This window comes from Erpetoichthys calabaricus, chromosome 16 (assembly GCF_900747795.2).
Source record: "Erpetoichthys calabaricus chromosome 16, fErpCal1.3, whole genome shotgun sequence".
In the NCBI taxonomy this organism is placed as follows: Eukaryota; Metazoa; Chordata; class Cladistia; order Polypteriformes; family Polypteridae; genus Erpetoichthys; species Erpetoichthys calabaricus.
The window spans coordinates 34,074,905-34,091,002 of NC_041409.2; the positions used below are offsets into that span (position 1 = coordinate 34,074,905).

A 16,098-nucleotide genomic window follows, 5' to 3' on the forward strand; every position below is an offset into this window, starting at 1 on the left:
TCTACGTTCAGTGTGTCTGTCCATTTGGGTTCGTTTCTGTAACTGTGTTAGTTGAGCTTTGCGTTTTTGGAGCCGAGACATTTTTTCTTCTAGAAATATGGATAAGTAATAAGGAGGATCGCACTCACTGTTAATATGGAGCCTTTTCTGTGGTTGAACGGTTAATAGTGCCTCATTGTAATGAGATCCACCTATGCTGCATAGTGTGAATTGTGTTTGGTCCCGTTATCTGAGCGGTATCGTTTTGTACCCGTGATCGTGAATTCATGACTTGTTTGTTCTTGAGCGTGAGAAATATGGATAAGTAATAAGGAGGATCGCACTCACTGTTAATATGGAGCCTTTTCTGTGGTTGAACGATTAATAGTGCCTCATTGTAATGAGATCTACCTATGCTGCATAGTGTGAACGTGTTGAGATGACGTATGTTTAATACGGACGGTTCATTTAGAAATGGGGTTTTGTGTGTAATTTGTTATTTATGTTACTGTGGTTGTGGGTCTGAATTGTCGTTTTCTGTAACTGTGTTTATTTGAGCTTTGCGTTTTTGGAGCCGAGACATTTTTTCTTCCAGAGTTTCAGAAGCGCGTTGGAGCCGACGTGTATTGTTTTTTTTCATGCGGGTTCGTGTGTTTGGTCCCGTTACTCGAGCCATATCGTTTTGTACCCGTGATCGTGAATTCATGAATTGTTTGTTCTTCAGCGTTAGAAATATGGATAAGTAATAAGGAGGATCGCACTCACTGTTAATATGGAGCCTTTTCTGCGGTTGAACGGTTAATAGTGCCTCATTGTAATGAGATCCACCTATGCTGCATAGTGTGAATTGTGTTTGGTCCCGTTATCCGAGCCGTATCGTTTTGTACCCGTGATCGTGAATTTATGACTTGTTTGTTCTTGAGCGTGATAAATATGGATAAGTAATAAGGAGGATCGCACTCACTGTTAATATGGAGCCTTTTCTGCGGTGGAACGGTTAATAGTGCCTTATTGTAATGAGATCCACCTATGCTGCATAGTGTGAACGTGTTGAGATGATGTATGTTTAATACGGATGGTTCATTTAGAAATGGGGCTTTGTGTGTCATTTGTTATTTATGTTACTGTGGTCGAGGGTCTGAATCGTCGTTTTTGTGTACGTTTCGTGTGCTATGGCCGTAGTCTGTCCCGTTTCCTGTCCAATGGGCTTTGTGTGGTGCTCGCGGCTTCTTCTTTTTTGTGTACTAGGGGCTTGTTGAATCCTCCTCTTTTTGTGTCCCATTTAATGTGCAACGGCGTCTGACTCCTTTTTTCTGTGGTCTGACTCCTTTTTTGTGTGCGCGATGCCTCATTTCTTATTTTACGTTGCATTCCATCCGGTTCCCGTTGCTTGCGGGGGGTGGGGGAGATTTGTGGGGCGCCTGCGCAGTACGTCTTTTGCGGCCACGGCCCATTGCCGGATGTCCCTGCGTCCATCCGGTTTAGCATTCTCGGTTAGTAATGTGGATGTTACAGTATATGTTTGGAACTTCAAGTGTCTGCTCTGCAATGTATTCTGTGGGTAAGCGTGTTGAAAGAATTCAAACATTCTAACTTGACCTTTAGAATTGATGTTCCCCGTATAAACATATGGTGCTTGTGAGTTTCCCACTGCAACAACTAACAGCATCATTTTTGTTTGAGAATGTTATTGCTATTCATGGAATCCCATTTTTGACAAACTGTCATCTGTGTTTTTCAGGTATTCTTGAAGTTTTGTACTGTATTCTCATTGAAAGCCCAGAAGCTCTCAACATTATCCAAAAAGGACATATCAAGTCCATCATCTCTCTCTTGGATAAACATGGCCGGAACCACAAGGTTTGTATAAGGCATATGTGACAGCCCTGGGTATTGCTGCAAGTAGCAGTGTACATTCCTCAGTGTATAAGAGAGGCTGGGAGTTAAAGTAAGTTGACTTGAGCAAGCCAATGTTCATCAGTGTTAGGTGTATCATTCCTTTTTTTCACTATACATGTCTTATGTATGTAAGGACTTGTCAAAAGTACAATTATTCTAAAATTTCCTTACCTTCTTAGATGAGGAAACCTGATTGTAATCATTCTCCTAAATCATCTGACAAATAAATCATTTCAGCTGTGATGGACTTGTTTGCCTGCCAGTTAGTTCCTTGAAGTTTCTGGTTCAGTGCTTCACATGTTCTTAGTAATACTAATGCAGTATATGCTGGGTGCTTAAAAGTAAATCTTGTTCATACATTACATGGATTTAGGACACTGTTATGGTATTGTTTGTTCTATGTAAGACATAAGAGAATGGCTGAAGTCTGGCTTTAGTCTGCCTCATCCATATGCTAATAGTCTAATTGACTGCATGCCAGATTTTCTGATTCTCTTTTCTTATTTAGATGGTAGTTTTTTTCTCTCATAACAGTGACCTCATTTTTTTTCTCTCCTATTTAATGTTTAGTGAACATGATTTTTCTTTCTCATTTTAAACATTTCAAAAATTGGTTAACAATGAATATGTCAACAGTCATACCACCTTTACACTGGAACAGGTAATCCACCTGAAGCTGAGCATGTTTGGGTCTGCTTAGTATTTGAATGGGAGACCATTTAGAAATAGATTAGGTTGTTACTAGAAGAGGTTATGGTGAAGCTTAATCTGTTGTTTGTATGTGGATGCCAGTGCCCAGTGCAGTGATGGGAACACTGTGCTTCAAAAACTGGCTCCATCCTTTGGATGAGACATAAAACCAAAGTCCAGACTTTCTGAGGTATTTAAATATCCCTGGTCTTCATTCAAAAATATTAGGGTATACCAATGTCCTGGCAAAACTGCCCAACATAGCTCGGAAATTCTGGGTCCTAATCATCTTTCACTTATTGGCTAACCGTCTCTCTCACCTGTTCACCAACTAGTAGCTAATCTGTTTTCAAGATACTGGTGCCAGAATGGCTGCCATCACAACATTATTGTTATTACTATATTATTATTACTATTATGTCATAATCCACGGTATAAAGATAAAGCAAATGCATAAAGTAAGCCATACACTGGCATGCAGTTTAGCACTGCTGACCCTTTGATTCACATGCTTATGTTCAAATCACAGTCTTCTAAAAAGGCATGCAGATTAGGCTGATTGAGAATTCTACATTGTCTGATGAAGAAAGATTATTTGGATTTTCTCTGCTTATTCTAGTTTTCATCCAGTAACCTAAACATGTCCCCATTTTACTAACTGATCTAGAAATAGTGAGTTTGGATGTGTGAGAGTGTGTCCCACAGTGGCCTAGCGTCTTATCTAGACGTGGTTCCTGTTCTCTGTCTCTTGCTAGTGCAGTTTGCTTCATCTCCTTATAACTGAAAAAAAATGTTTGAGAGATGATTGAGTATAAAGCCACCTGTTAGCACCTCTAAAAACCTTGAGGTGGTTGGGTAGTACTTAAGCGCTTAAAATGTAATGTAACATTGTGGTCCTGATAAAGTGAACTTCACTCCTTCTGTTTGTGGTGTAGGTATTGGATGTCTTATGCTCTCTTTGTGTTTGCAATGGCGTGGCGGTGAGAGCCAACCAAAACCTGATATGCGACCAATTGCTGCCACGTAGAGATTTGCTTCTTCAAACTCGTCTGGTAAACGACGTCACCAGGTAATTAATCTCATAGCTTTAATTACAAGACTGAAAGACTGAAGGACTGAATTGAACATAAGTTGAAGTTGGTAGGCATTGATAAGATATATAGTGTCTGCACAGTAAACTCCTCTCCCAATAACACTTCATTCTTATTGTGGGATTACATGATAAGAAAAGCCTCTTGTGTTACAGTGTGAAATTTCTTTATGGCTACTGATATCTGTAAATATTTTACATAGACCACTGATTGCAACTAAAGATGGACGTGTTAAACACTGTATAGTCCAAGTGTCGTGGGGGTAACCAGATGTCATTTGTGACTTGATGACTTATCCATATAGTATCACATGTTTTCTAGTCTATGAGTTACAATGGCCTTCTAGACTTTACAGTAGCAAGGCAAGTCCATATCATCCCCCACCCTTAAGAACTGAAATAAGGTACAAATTGACATAGCAGCCATACCACATGCACCTCAGAACAGGTAATAATAATAATAATTCTTTGAATTTATATAGCGCTTTTCTCACGTTCAGGTAATACACCTGAAGCTAATGTAAAAGGCACTATATAGCGCCCGACCCGGCACAGACTACAGGCAGAGGCACGTACTTAAATAAAAGCTTCTTTATTTTATCTTCAGCCGTGGGGCACGCCTTCCCCGTGTCCCACTGGCCCAACACAGTCCCACAAGCACTTAAATATAAAGCACAACAAACCACACTTCTTCTCAGCAAAACCCTTCCCGCGGCCCATCCCCTTTGGGCTCGTCACCTACCTCCGGCTGCAACCCGTGAAGCTGGGTGGCTTGACGGCGTCTGGCTTCTGTGTCCTCCCGGCTTTCTTTCTCCCCATTGCGCGGTGTTTTGCGGCTCCTGCCGCAGGTGGGATTTTCCGTGCACTGAGCTGCGCGGCTTCCCTCCAGCTGTGAGCGCGCTCTCCCCGCGCTGTGCTGCGCGTGTCCGCCGGCTAGTCCCGTCGGCGCGTACCTCGCGCTGCTCCTCGGTGGTGCGCTTTCCTCAGGAGCGTGCCCCGCTCTGAAGTCCCAAGGGCTTGTCTGCTGGAGCACTCTCTGCCAAGGGAGTGCTTTTGACGCTGCTGTGCTGTGTGCGCTCTCCGCGCTGTGCTATACGTGCCTCGGAGTACTGTGCTGAGCTGGTACCCAAAGTTAAATGCAGGTTCCGGTCCAAATGGACGGACCGGGATCCTGCCGACTACGCCACTTGTAAAAGGCGCTATATAGCGCCCGACCCGGCACAGACTCAGGCAGAGGCACGTACTTAAATAAAAGCTTCTTTATTTTATCTTCAGCCATGGGGCACGCCTTCCCCGTGTCCCACTGGCCCAACACAGTCCCACAAGCACTTAAATATAAAGCACAACAAACCACACTTCTTCTCAGCACCACCACTCCTCCTCCTCCTCAGGCTTCGTTCTCCTTCCTCCCAACTCTGGCTCTCTCGAGTGGTGGTTGGCCTTTTTATACCCCACCCGGATGTAGTCCAGGTGCTTGGTCCCCTAGGCCTAATTGCATTTCCGGGTGGGGCTGAGGAATTGACCAGCCGGGCTGGTAAGTCCACGCAGCTCCCCCTGGCGGCCAACCAAGCCCCCAACCAGGCTCTGGAGGACTCCATGTCCCATGGAGCCTTGCGCCAGGTTGGGGAATCGTCCACCAGGGAGGCTGCCACCAAGCGTCCCGGGGGAGGTACTGAGCTGCCCATGCTGGCTCCCCCGGAATGGATGCAGTAGGGGCGTCCCTGCCGGGCATGGAACCCGGCTGTCCTTCACACTAAGCATGTTCAGACCCAGCCATGACTTGGATGGGAGACAATCTTGGAAAATGTTGTGCATTTCTTGGAACAGGTGTTCTTGTGGCCAGCAGGGAGGGGGCACTTATCCTGTGGACTGTGTGTGGATCTTAATGCCCCAGTACAATGATGGGGACACTGTGCTGTAAAAATTGTACAGTCCTTTGGATGAGACATAAAATTGAGGTCCTGAATCTCTGTGGTCAATAAAGATCCCTAGACATCCTTCAAAATGAGTAGTATGTTTCCCGATGTCTTGGCTAAATTGCCTACCATTGCCTGGTCATTATGGTTCCCAAGTTATCCCCTTTCCCTAATTGGATAACTATCTCTCTTATCCTTTCACCACATGATAGCCAATGTATGGTGAGCGTACTGGTGCAAAACGGCTACCATCACTTCATCCTGGTTCCCCACAATGGCTCCCCATTCTGTATATAAAGCGCTTTGAGTAGTGAGAAAAGCTGTACATAAATGTAATGTCTCCTTTTTTTAAAAAATTATGAAACATTGAATTTAGACACAGCACTTATCTACATTGTGCTTTAGGGCCTTTTGGCTTCGGCTTCAAACCAAAAACCTAGCAGACTATTTAAGCAATGATAAGGTTTCTGCCTTCCTGAAAAAGTTTTTTTTGTTTGATTGCAGCATGAGGCCCAACATTTTCTTGGGAATTAGCGAGGGATCTGCCCAGTATAAAAAGTGGTACTACGAACTGATGATTGACCAGGTGGATCCTTTTGTGACCAATGAGCCTTCTCATTTACGTGTTGGCTGGGCAACCACTGAAGGATACGCTCCATACCCTGGAGGTGGCGAGGGCTGGGGAGGCAACGGTGTTGGAGATGATCTCTACTCTTATGGCTTTGATGGCCTTCATCTCTGGTCAGGTTGGTTAACAAGTATGTTTGGGAAAATGATAACAGATGAGCCATGAGAAACTCCTCTACTTTTGTGAAGAACTTGTATTAGAAGTTATTGTGGTACGGATCACATAATTTGCTTGATATTTTTATGTTGGTAAAATTAAGAATAAAATAGGCAGGTCAGATATTTAATTAGAGTTTAATATTATGAGAGTTTAAGGGGCAGTCAAGTACCTTGCTTTAAGGTGTTGCATACCAGTGAGAGTAAGACTTGTCCACGTGCTACAATTCACTTCACTGCATTGTAGTAAGTTACTTGGGCTTAGTGAGGTAGACCTATGTACCTGAAATAGAACAAGAAAACAAAGTGGCCTGCCAGAGGAAAATGGAGACGGCCAGACAGTACTTAAGAATTATGGGATGCCAAAGTGTTTGCCAACTCAGGGAGCTTACTCTAAATAAAAAAAAAAAAGTCTCTCTCTTTTTTTTATTCTGTAAGGTCGTGTCCCAAGAACTGTGGCCTCCATAAATCAGCATTTATTGACGTCAGATGATGTTGTCAGTTGTTGCCTTGATCTGGGAGCACCTAGCATCTCGTTTCGCATCAACGGACAGCCAGTGCAGGGCATGTTTGAAAACTTCAACACGGATGGCCTTTTCTTCCCTGTAGTGAGCTTCTCTGCAGGAGTCAAGTAAGTCTCTTGTGTGTAACGTTGAAGCTAAGATTGTTAGAAAAATGAAGAATGTCAATAAGAGCTTAATCCTGCATTATAAAAGACTTACTAGAGCTAAGCATAATTGAATGCAGAATAAAAGAAGACATCAATCAAGTAAGACTTTGCTTCTTCCTCATTAGCACGAAGTACATGACAATTTATAAAAAAACACTCTGCTGCTTCAAATAAATAGTACTGCAAGCAGACATATAATAGGTGGTCTTGTTTTTGTCAATCCGTCGAGACTGCTTGTTCTTATGGAATTGTGTGGCCTTAAATGTAAGAATCCATAAAAACATTATAAACATTTATGCAGCAAAACTCTTTAAAACCCACTAAAATATATGAAATTCCTTTAAGATTATATGCAAATGACATCATGTTGTAAGCAGGTGATACAAACATGAAAAAATGGGTGAAAGGAGCTTCGCTGAAATTCCTAGAAATAGGCTACACACCAGGCAGCCTGACCCCAAACTTCAAAGGTAGGCTTCAGCCTGCACAGGCTCCAAATAGGGCTTTGCTTTCAGAGTTCATTGCTGACTCTTTTTGCCTCTGCTTCTGTATCAGCTGAAATTAAATATATTTTTGTTGCTCAGCCACCATTTGCTGCTGCATTTCAGTAGCCATGACTTACTAAGTGGCACAAGTGGACATGGAAGCAATTCTGCTTATCCCATGACTTCCTTCTTGTGTTACCTTGACTTGCTACATTTCTGCTTAGTGCTGTTCTTTCAGACAGACCAACTAAGTAGCTTGCAGGAAAGGATCTTATTAGCCATAATGTTTTTGTTATGATTCAGTCTATTTAATAATTTTTTTCCCACTTTATTTCTCGTCATATATTAGATTTTTTACTTTCAATCAGGGGTTTTAAGCCATACGGTATTCAGATTTGATGTTTAATTTTGCAAATATCTCAAGTGTAAGTTGGTAAAAATAATTCACGTCTTAGATGCCATTTTGTTTCTCACTGGTGCTGTCATGATCTTTAGCGGCAACTTTGCGTCACTTAACCGGAAATGCATGGCATGTTGTGTCACTGCCAGTATGGCATAAAAGGTCAGAGTTATGTATGCATTCATTGACCATCCAAGTTTGAGGATAAACCTCACCACTTAGCTAGTGATTCTCTTCAGTTCTTAGTGTTCCTGGTTATCAAATTTAGTACTGTACTTTGTATTACTGACTCTGATTTTTGATTAGCATTTTTGCTTTGATGAAAGACTGGATGTTTATTTGACTGTTGGTCAGCACACTGAGTTTGCTCTAGTATTATCTTTCAAAGGAACTGAGGAATTGTCTTGAGCTGTGGAAAATCTCTTTCGTGTGTCTATTTGGCTGTCAGCCAGTATCTTTAGCCTTGTAGTTCCGCAGTGCAGATTTTGACACCACTTATTGCAACTGTCTTTCTCTCTCTACCTCTCTCCGATGGAGAAACAACACCCAGTTTAATAAAGAGGAACTGACTTAACGTGAGCATTGGAGAGACTGTATTTGGCATGCAGTATTATTGTGTAACTTGTTCAGAGCATGCATCCTCTCCAGATAATGCTTAAAAGGAAATTATTGTTTTCTGTCAGTACAAGTCAGCATACAATATCTTACTTTATAGAATATTGAAAATGCATTTCCAAACGTCTCTTTGATGGATACAAGTATAAAAATAAAACATTAGGGTAAATTAGAGTCATCACTTAACACCTTTGGGAATGCAGCATTAATAGTAATAGTAGTAGTAGTCGTAATAATAATAATAATATAAGTAGTAGTATTACCTTATAGGAGTAAAGCCAGAATACCTGGTGGAAAATTTACACAAACACTGAGAGAATTTGCAAACTCTACACAGTTAACAATGGGGAAAAGAATTCAAAAACAGAATGGTGGATCTGTAAGGCAACTTTTATGAAATTGTTCCTTCCGATTATTGTTGTGGTATATTTGACTGATGCCTTACTCCATGGAAGTTTACAGAGCATGTCTGTGAACTGGAGGAACGTCTTCAGTCCATATATACTGTACAGTTTAATTGATGTAAACCCCTTTATTTATTTAAATGTTGTCCTTATGGAACAGTGCTAGAAGAAGTCACCCTATATGGAATATTGTTGCATTTTTGCTACTATGAAGGCAATGTCATCATAAACAACCTCATTACTGAAAATGAAAGTCTGGCAGTTTATGAAACCTCCTTAACAGAAAGTTGGTAAAGATGTTTAGCAGAAACTAAAGGGATGCTGAATTGAGAGTATTTAGAGTGAAGGAGTAATGAGTAAAGATTAAGTGCATAGCTATCACACAATAATATTCAACCAGCTCCTGCTACAGTGAGATTGCCGATTAAATTGAAAGGTAAAGCTTTCACATGTGAAAAATAAAGATGCCACATCAGACAATAGAGATTTATTTAATTGTAGTCCCTTCAAGATGTAAACAATACCTATGTATTTTAGCAGATTTTTGTAGTTAGAGAGAACAAAGTGGTAGAACCCTAATCTTTCAGATTCTTTTAAACCCTCTTAGACTACGTACATTTTAATCAGAATATTCTGGAAGCCGGCCAGACACTGCACTGTTGAGCCTGACTCAAAATTCCTTTCCCATTTACTTTTTTGTAACAGAATGGGATTTTGGCTAGATAATCAGTTTGTTTTCTCTGTTTGTAAATCAAACAGGTAGAATTATATTTCTTCCCCACTGCTGAAGTTGTGGGAGAGTGAATCTTTAAATAAACATTGACACACCCAATGGCTGTTACATCTTAATAGATGTATTTAAATTTATTTAAATTATATTACTGTCTTATAGGAAACATCTAAGACCAAAGGCTGTTTACTGGATACACAGCTTGTTAGTAGCAAAATACTTTTCCTTATCTACTGTACATTTTTACACAAAAGAGTTAAATTGTATTGTTTTGTTACCACTCAGTGGATCATTTGGTGTACCTACATCAGTACAACAGCATGTTCTTCACTTTCCATCTTTAGTACCCAGTATACACTTTGTCAATGTGAATGGGTGTGTATTTTTATTACAGAGTACGCTTCCTGCTAGGAGGCCGTCATGGAGACTTCAAGTTCCTCCCTCCTGCTGGCTATGCCCCATGCTATGAAGCTCTTCTGCCCAAGGAAAAGATGCGAGTGGAGCCAGTGAAGGAATACAAGCGAGACTATGATGGTGTGCGCGATCTGCTGGGCACCGTGCAATTCCTGTCTCAGGCTTCCTTCATCCCTGTGCCAGTCGAGACCAGTCAGGTAATTTGTGAAAACTTCAAGCTGTTCATGAGTGTTTAGTCGCTCCCTGGGCAGCTGGAAAATCTTTTATGTATTGACTTTTCCCCAGCTTAGGCTGCCAGCATAACGGCCACTTTTATTTGTTTAACATCCTGTGCTGATCACTTCCCACAGTTTATCTCATAAACTCATTTTGAACAATTTCTTAAATTTAGGAATCAAAAAATTAAGAGACAAGCTGACTAGTAGCAACTCTGCTTTTCTGTCTTTTAGATTGTCATGCCTCCACACCTGGAAAAGGTCCGAGACAAATTAGCTGAGAACATCCATGAGCTGTGGGGTATGAATAAGATCGAACTGGGGTGGACCTATGGCAAGGTAACTGCAAGGGTCTGCATAGTTTGTTTGATGAGTGGCAAAACAGCATTTATCTGGGACTTTAGCAAAAAACTAAATGTGCTGCAATGGTTCCACAAGCTTCTGTCTTCATCGTGTTGTGTTTTAGTATCATTATTATTAGTTCCAATGCACCTTTTGTGCATTCATTTTATATATTCAAAGAACTACTGTATATATATGTACATATGTATAGTCCTGTGAAAAAGTTAGTACCCCTTTTTTCAACTTTATGTTTTTAATATTAGGACATATGAAACTATCACTTAGTTCTCACTAAGTTCTAAATGTAGGCCTAACCTCAGGTGACAACACTATCAGATTTTACTATGTCCCTATTTATTTAAGAAATTGTAAGCTATATTGAAAATGTTAGTCAGGTTTTACTGCTTAAATTTCATTTATAAAGATAATTAAGGGCAGGCGCTACTAAGGTAACAATCATCTTGAATAAAATAGAGAACTTTCCACAATTAAATCTCAGGCTTTCAGGTTTGTGGCGACACCATGCCAAGGACAAAAAATATATGCAGTCATCTCAAAGAAGCATTTGCTACTCATCAACATGAGAAAGGTTTGAAGTCCATTACCAAAGGATCTGAAGTCCATAATTCTACAGTGAGAAGGAATATTGACAGTCCCTGAAGTGGGTGTCCTAACAAATTCACACAATGTTCAGACTTTATGATGTTCTGAGAAATTGTAAAGAACACAAAAGTTTCATTCCAACCTCTGTCAAACATGGTACTATATATGTTACATGAGTAACTTTCGTTTTAGTCATTCTGGTGTGTTTCCAGTACATAGCGTATGTGTGTGTGTGTGTATACAGGGGAGATTAATGAGTTTTGTAGCACCTTGAAGATTAACCCCGTCTACTGCAATATTGATAAATGAAAGAAAATGCATGTTAACAATGCAATTGAGTCCTTCCGACTTACTCAATCAGGCAGAATGCTCAAGATGACGGTTCTTCTTCTTATGATGGATTCTGGGAGGAAGAGGCAGGTCCAGGTGGTTGGACCCTGGAAGTGACATTTTGAGTGGAAAAGTGTTAGTCTTCCTTTCTGCAGATGGAGGAGAAGAGAGATTGTTATTAGACAGTGCCACCTTATATCTCGGTGGAGCATTGCTATCAGTTAAGCTCATAAGCTATACCCCGTGGGCACACTTGTGACAATAGTTATCTGTCTGTCTGTCTATCTATTTAAAGATCTTCTGTGAACAGCCAAATTTCTTCCTGGGGACAAATAGAGCTCAAAACATGTCCAATGTACTCAGTCAGTGCATTACTGAAGCTTTTTCTGTTTTTCTTTAGTCCAGCACTGATTCACTTTTCTTGCTGGCTCCTTGCATTTTTTTTCTCTTCCATTTTCTTTTCCATGTACAAGCCTAAAAGTATAGCACATTTACAAACACAGAATCCTTAAAACTAAACAAAGCACAAAATACCAGGCAAAAAAACATTAAAAGGAAGATTGCTATATGTATAGAAATAGGCAAATTCAATGTATACACTGAGTGTGTGTATAGCTGTTTTAAAAATAAAATATTATTAATAATGTACAACAGTATTGATGGATTTATTATTATAATGTATGCCTGTATACTTTACTCATATAGCAATGTCAACTTTGGCTAGTAGCTATCCAGATACTGGTGGTGCCCCAATCCCGAGCCATGAATAAAGAATGGTACCAACACATCCCCTGACAGCAACTTCTCCCAACCATCCAAGAACAGTTTGGTGACAAACAATGCCTTTTCCAGTATGATGGAGCACCATGCCATAAGTGATAACTAAGTGGCTCAGGGAAGAAAACATCAAAATTTTGGGTCCATGGCCAGGAAACTCCCCAGACCTTAATCCCATTGAGAACATGTGGTCAATCCTCAAGAGGCGGGTGGACAAACAAAAACTTCACAAACTCTGACAAACTCCAACCATTGATTATGCAAGAATGGACTGCCATCATTCAGGATTTGGCCCAGAAGTTGATTGACAGCATGCCAGAGTGATTTGCAGAGGTCTTGAAAAAGAAGGGCCAACACTGCAAATATTGGCTCTGTGTATAAACTTGATGTATTGTCAATACAAACTTTTTGAAAACCAATACTTGTGTCATCCTCAATACCTTTGTCCACGACTGTACAAAGTAGATTTAAAAAGATATTTATAATTTTTTAGGTACGAGATGACAACAAAAGGCAGCATCCTTGTCTGGTAGATTTCTCTAAATTACCTGAAACTGAAAAAAATTACAACCTCCAGATGTCAACAGAAACTCTCAAGTAAGTTATCTTTCTTTAAACCTTTTGTCCAGCATTTTCTGTCAGAAATATTTTGTACTGAAAGTGTTTTCTGTTCTGATGTTAAAAAATCCACGCCATTGTGGAAACAAAAAGCAGAATACTACACCACTTTAGTCACTGGACTTTACTGTAATTTTAACAAGTATTGTTACACAATATACTGTAACATCTGAGGGCGGATAAAAATGTTTGTGTGTGTGTTTCTACATGCGTAAATATAGCACTGTAATGACTAGTGTGCACATGGACAAAGAAGATTAAATCTCTCTTTAATATTAATGATCACTGCCTTTGGTTTAGTTTGGAAAAAATATTACCTGTACTCGTATGTAGTGAAACAGTGTTAATATGCAGTGATCTTGTCAGCATGCATAACAGGTTTGAATTGAAAGAAACAGTTCTGTCACACATCTCTGCGCCCAATTAAACATGTTATTACCTACTAGTGAAATTAAGAATGCTAGTGCAGTAAAACCTTGATCATCTGTCACTCAATTAACCGTCAGCACACCCCAGCGCCTACTTATTACAGTAATATTACTGCCGTGCAGTATGCTGTGAGTTTTGCACAATTGTCCCTTGTGCTAGCACATATTGTTCTTCCCCAGCACCACTGTGTCAGTTATGTACCTTCAGTTTTAATAGCATTTTGTAGGTTTCCTCTTTTGTTATAATTAATCTACTGTACGTTGTTATGGCCGATAAACATTTGCATGTGGTATTGGAATTGTCACAAAAAATTGAAATTATTAAACATGTGCTTCAAGTATTTCTTCAACTTACGGAGTAGGTAGAATAACAGTGAACTATATAAAGCATCATGCTGACAGTTTGATAAACGAATGGAAAATGGAAACCACTGACGGTAATGTTGTTCTGTATTAATGTTAATGTTTTTCTGTATTTTAGTTTTCTTTTAAAATTATGTTATATGATGTTTTGTTAGTATATTGTGATGTGCTGTGCGGGAGCAGAAAGGGTGGAACGAATGCTGTAAGTGATGGGACTGGATGAAGTGCTTCTGTTTTTTAAAGGGCTAACACGCCTCTCAGGAGATGAATGACAAGACAAGTTAAGAGAAAAAGGAAGGTGTGGCGGAAGAAAGTTTTAAGTAGGGAGTCAGGAGACAATAAGTAGGAGTGTTTGTGGTACAGAAGAAAAAATTGGCAGGAACTGATTGGTAGGGAAACCTTTCTTTGATTGTTTTGGAGATGTGCTCTACAACCCAGATAACGGAGTATAAGACAGGGTTAGTTACGTTAGTTAGTTAGTTGTTACGAAACAAAGACTCCAAGTAAAACGCAGAAAACTCCAGTACATCTGAGTTGTATATGCTTATTACACTGGTTGTAACAATATTATGTGAATTAATTAATTTTGTTAATACTATATTATATTTTGTTGATATAGTTTTGTTTTGTAAATAATATGACTATTCGCTAAACTGTCCTACTGCATACCATTTTTAAAGTACCTGTTCTGTTATCTGTCGGATAATCAAGGTTTTACTGTATATCAAACCTTTACCATCCTTTCTTCAGGTTGATTTGTATGAATTCATAATGCTCCCTGATGTTATTATATGTTCCTCAACTATTCCTGTAATATTCTCTTCACTTTATTATAGATATGTGTTTAAATTGATCGGTAAGAATAAAAAAACAAAGTAAGAATATTTGCCACATGAAACCAGCCTCCTAGTTTAGAATCCTGTTTAGTTTACAAGTAGTTTGTTTGTTGTGCAGCCTTTTGATCATTTCAGTGCCTCCATAAGAGAAAAAAAAGTTGTACTTTTGCATATTATTTAGTTTGTGATGAAGTGTTGTGCTGCCGTTCTTCTCAGTAAAACTCAGTGTATGGTTCATATGCTTAGTGTCCTACAACTTAACTTATGGTGCTCCTATTGACTTTCCCCAGAACCTTGCTAGCGTTGGGTTGCCATGTAGTTCAAGTGAACATGAATGCAGAAGAAGATCTGAAAAAAATGAAACTTCCAAAAAAGTGAGTTGTCTTTTACAAAGAATGATGAAACGATAGTGTCAGGTTACTTAGTCCTTACTGCTTAATTTCTGTATTACTGAGGATTCATAAACTAAATACTAAGGATCTGTTCACTACATGTATGGTGAAAAGTGTTATGTAAAGTTGAATTAGCACTTGTAAAGCTCAGTTTGATAGAAGATGCTATATATCAGTGTTTCTCAACCTTTCTGGTGTTACAACCCACCGTCTTCAATGAAAGTATCTTCGCTACCCATCCTGGTTTTGGGGTAGTGATTAATTCCTCCATACTGATTCTCGCACGACTGGTAGATCAGTGTTACCCCTTGGTGATTCGAGTGAGATTGTCAGAGCATGGATTCTGGTCCAGAACTAGCGTTGGTTTGGCAACCCACTTTTCGATCCACTTCCATTATAAACAATAGCAAATCGAGATCCACCAATGGTAGCCCGGGTCAAGAACCTCTGATTGAGAAACACTGCTTTATGCAATTACTTTATTCATTTCTACAGCTCTACATGTCTGCATTCTAAATAGAATGGGCTGTGAAAGGGATTATTCTTTTTTTAAAGGTCTGTGTTAATAATAAGGATTGAAGGTTTTGCATAGTTTTTTGTGGTAACACTTCATATGCAAGACATCATATGATGATAATTATCATTATCGAATACTGATTAATACTTCATGGAGTTTTTAAAAATAGGTGATTGCTTTCAGAACTCTGAACTTTAGGGCGGAGTGGTGGCTCTAAGGCTAAGGATCTGCGCTGGTATCCAAAAGGTTGCTGGTTCGAATCCCCGTCACTGCCAAAAGAGATCCTACTCTGCTGGGCCCTTGAGCAAGGCCCTTAACCTGTAATTGCTCTGTACAATGGCTGACCCTGCGCTCTGACCCCAAGGGGTATGCGAAAACTAACAGATTCCTAATACAAGAAATTGTATAAGGAAAAGAAAAAAAAAAACTCTTGATATGACTGAATGTGAAAAGTGCTATATCAGGTCGAGTTATTGCTTTAACTGAGTTTTGCAGTATGAATGTTATTTAAAGACACCATATTTATTGATCACAATGCAGTGTAAGAAAATAATGCAATCTGAAGTGCAAAAACTGCTTGCCGTGTAAATTGTTATGTTGAA

General features: G+C 39.7%; 1 protein-coding gene across 1 annotated transcript in view; it reads left to right on the forward strand.

The window, feature by feature from the left end:
* The window catches only part of ryr3 (ryanodine receptor 3), a 535,616-nt gene that overhangs the window by 218,203 nt on the left and 301,315 nt on the right, over window positions 1-16,098 (forward strand). Inside the window, exons 17-24 of the mRNA XM_051920096.1 lie at window positions 1,721-1,839; window positions 3,504-3,637; window positions 6,079-6,320; window positions 6,796-6,988; window positions 10,056-10,272; window positions 10,525-10,629; window positions 12,836-12,939; window positions 14,878-14,961. Coding sequence (XP_051776056.1) covers window positions 1,721-1,839; window positions 3,504-3,637; window positions 6,079-6,320; window positions 6,796-6,988; window positions 10,056-10,272; window positions 10,525-10,629; window positions 12,836-12,939; window positions 14,878-14,961 — 1,198 coding nt within the window. The remainder of the gene's footprint in view (window positions 1-1,720; window positions 1,840-3,503; window positions 3,638-6,078; window positions 6,321-6,795; window positions 6,989-10,055; window positions 10,273-10,524; window positions 10,630-12,835; window positions 12,940-14,877; window positions 14,962-16,098) is intronic.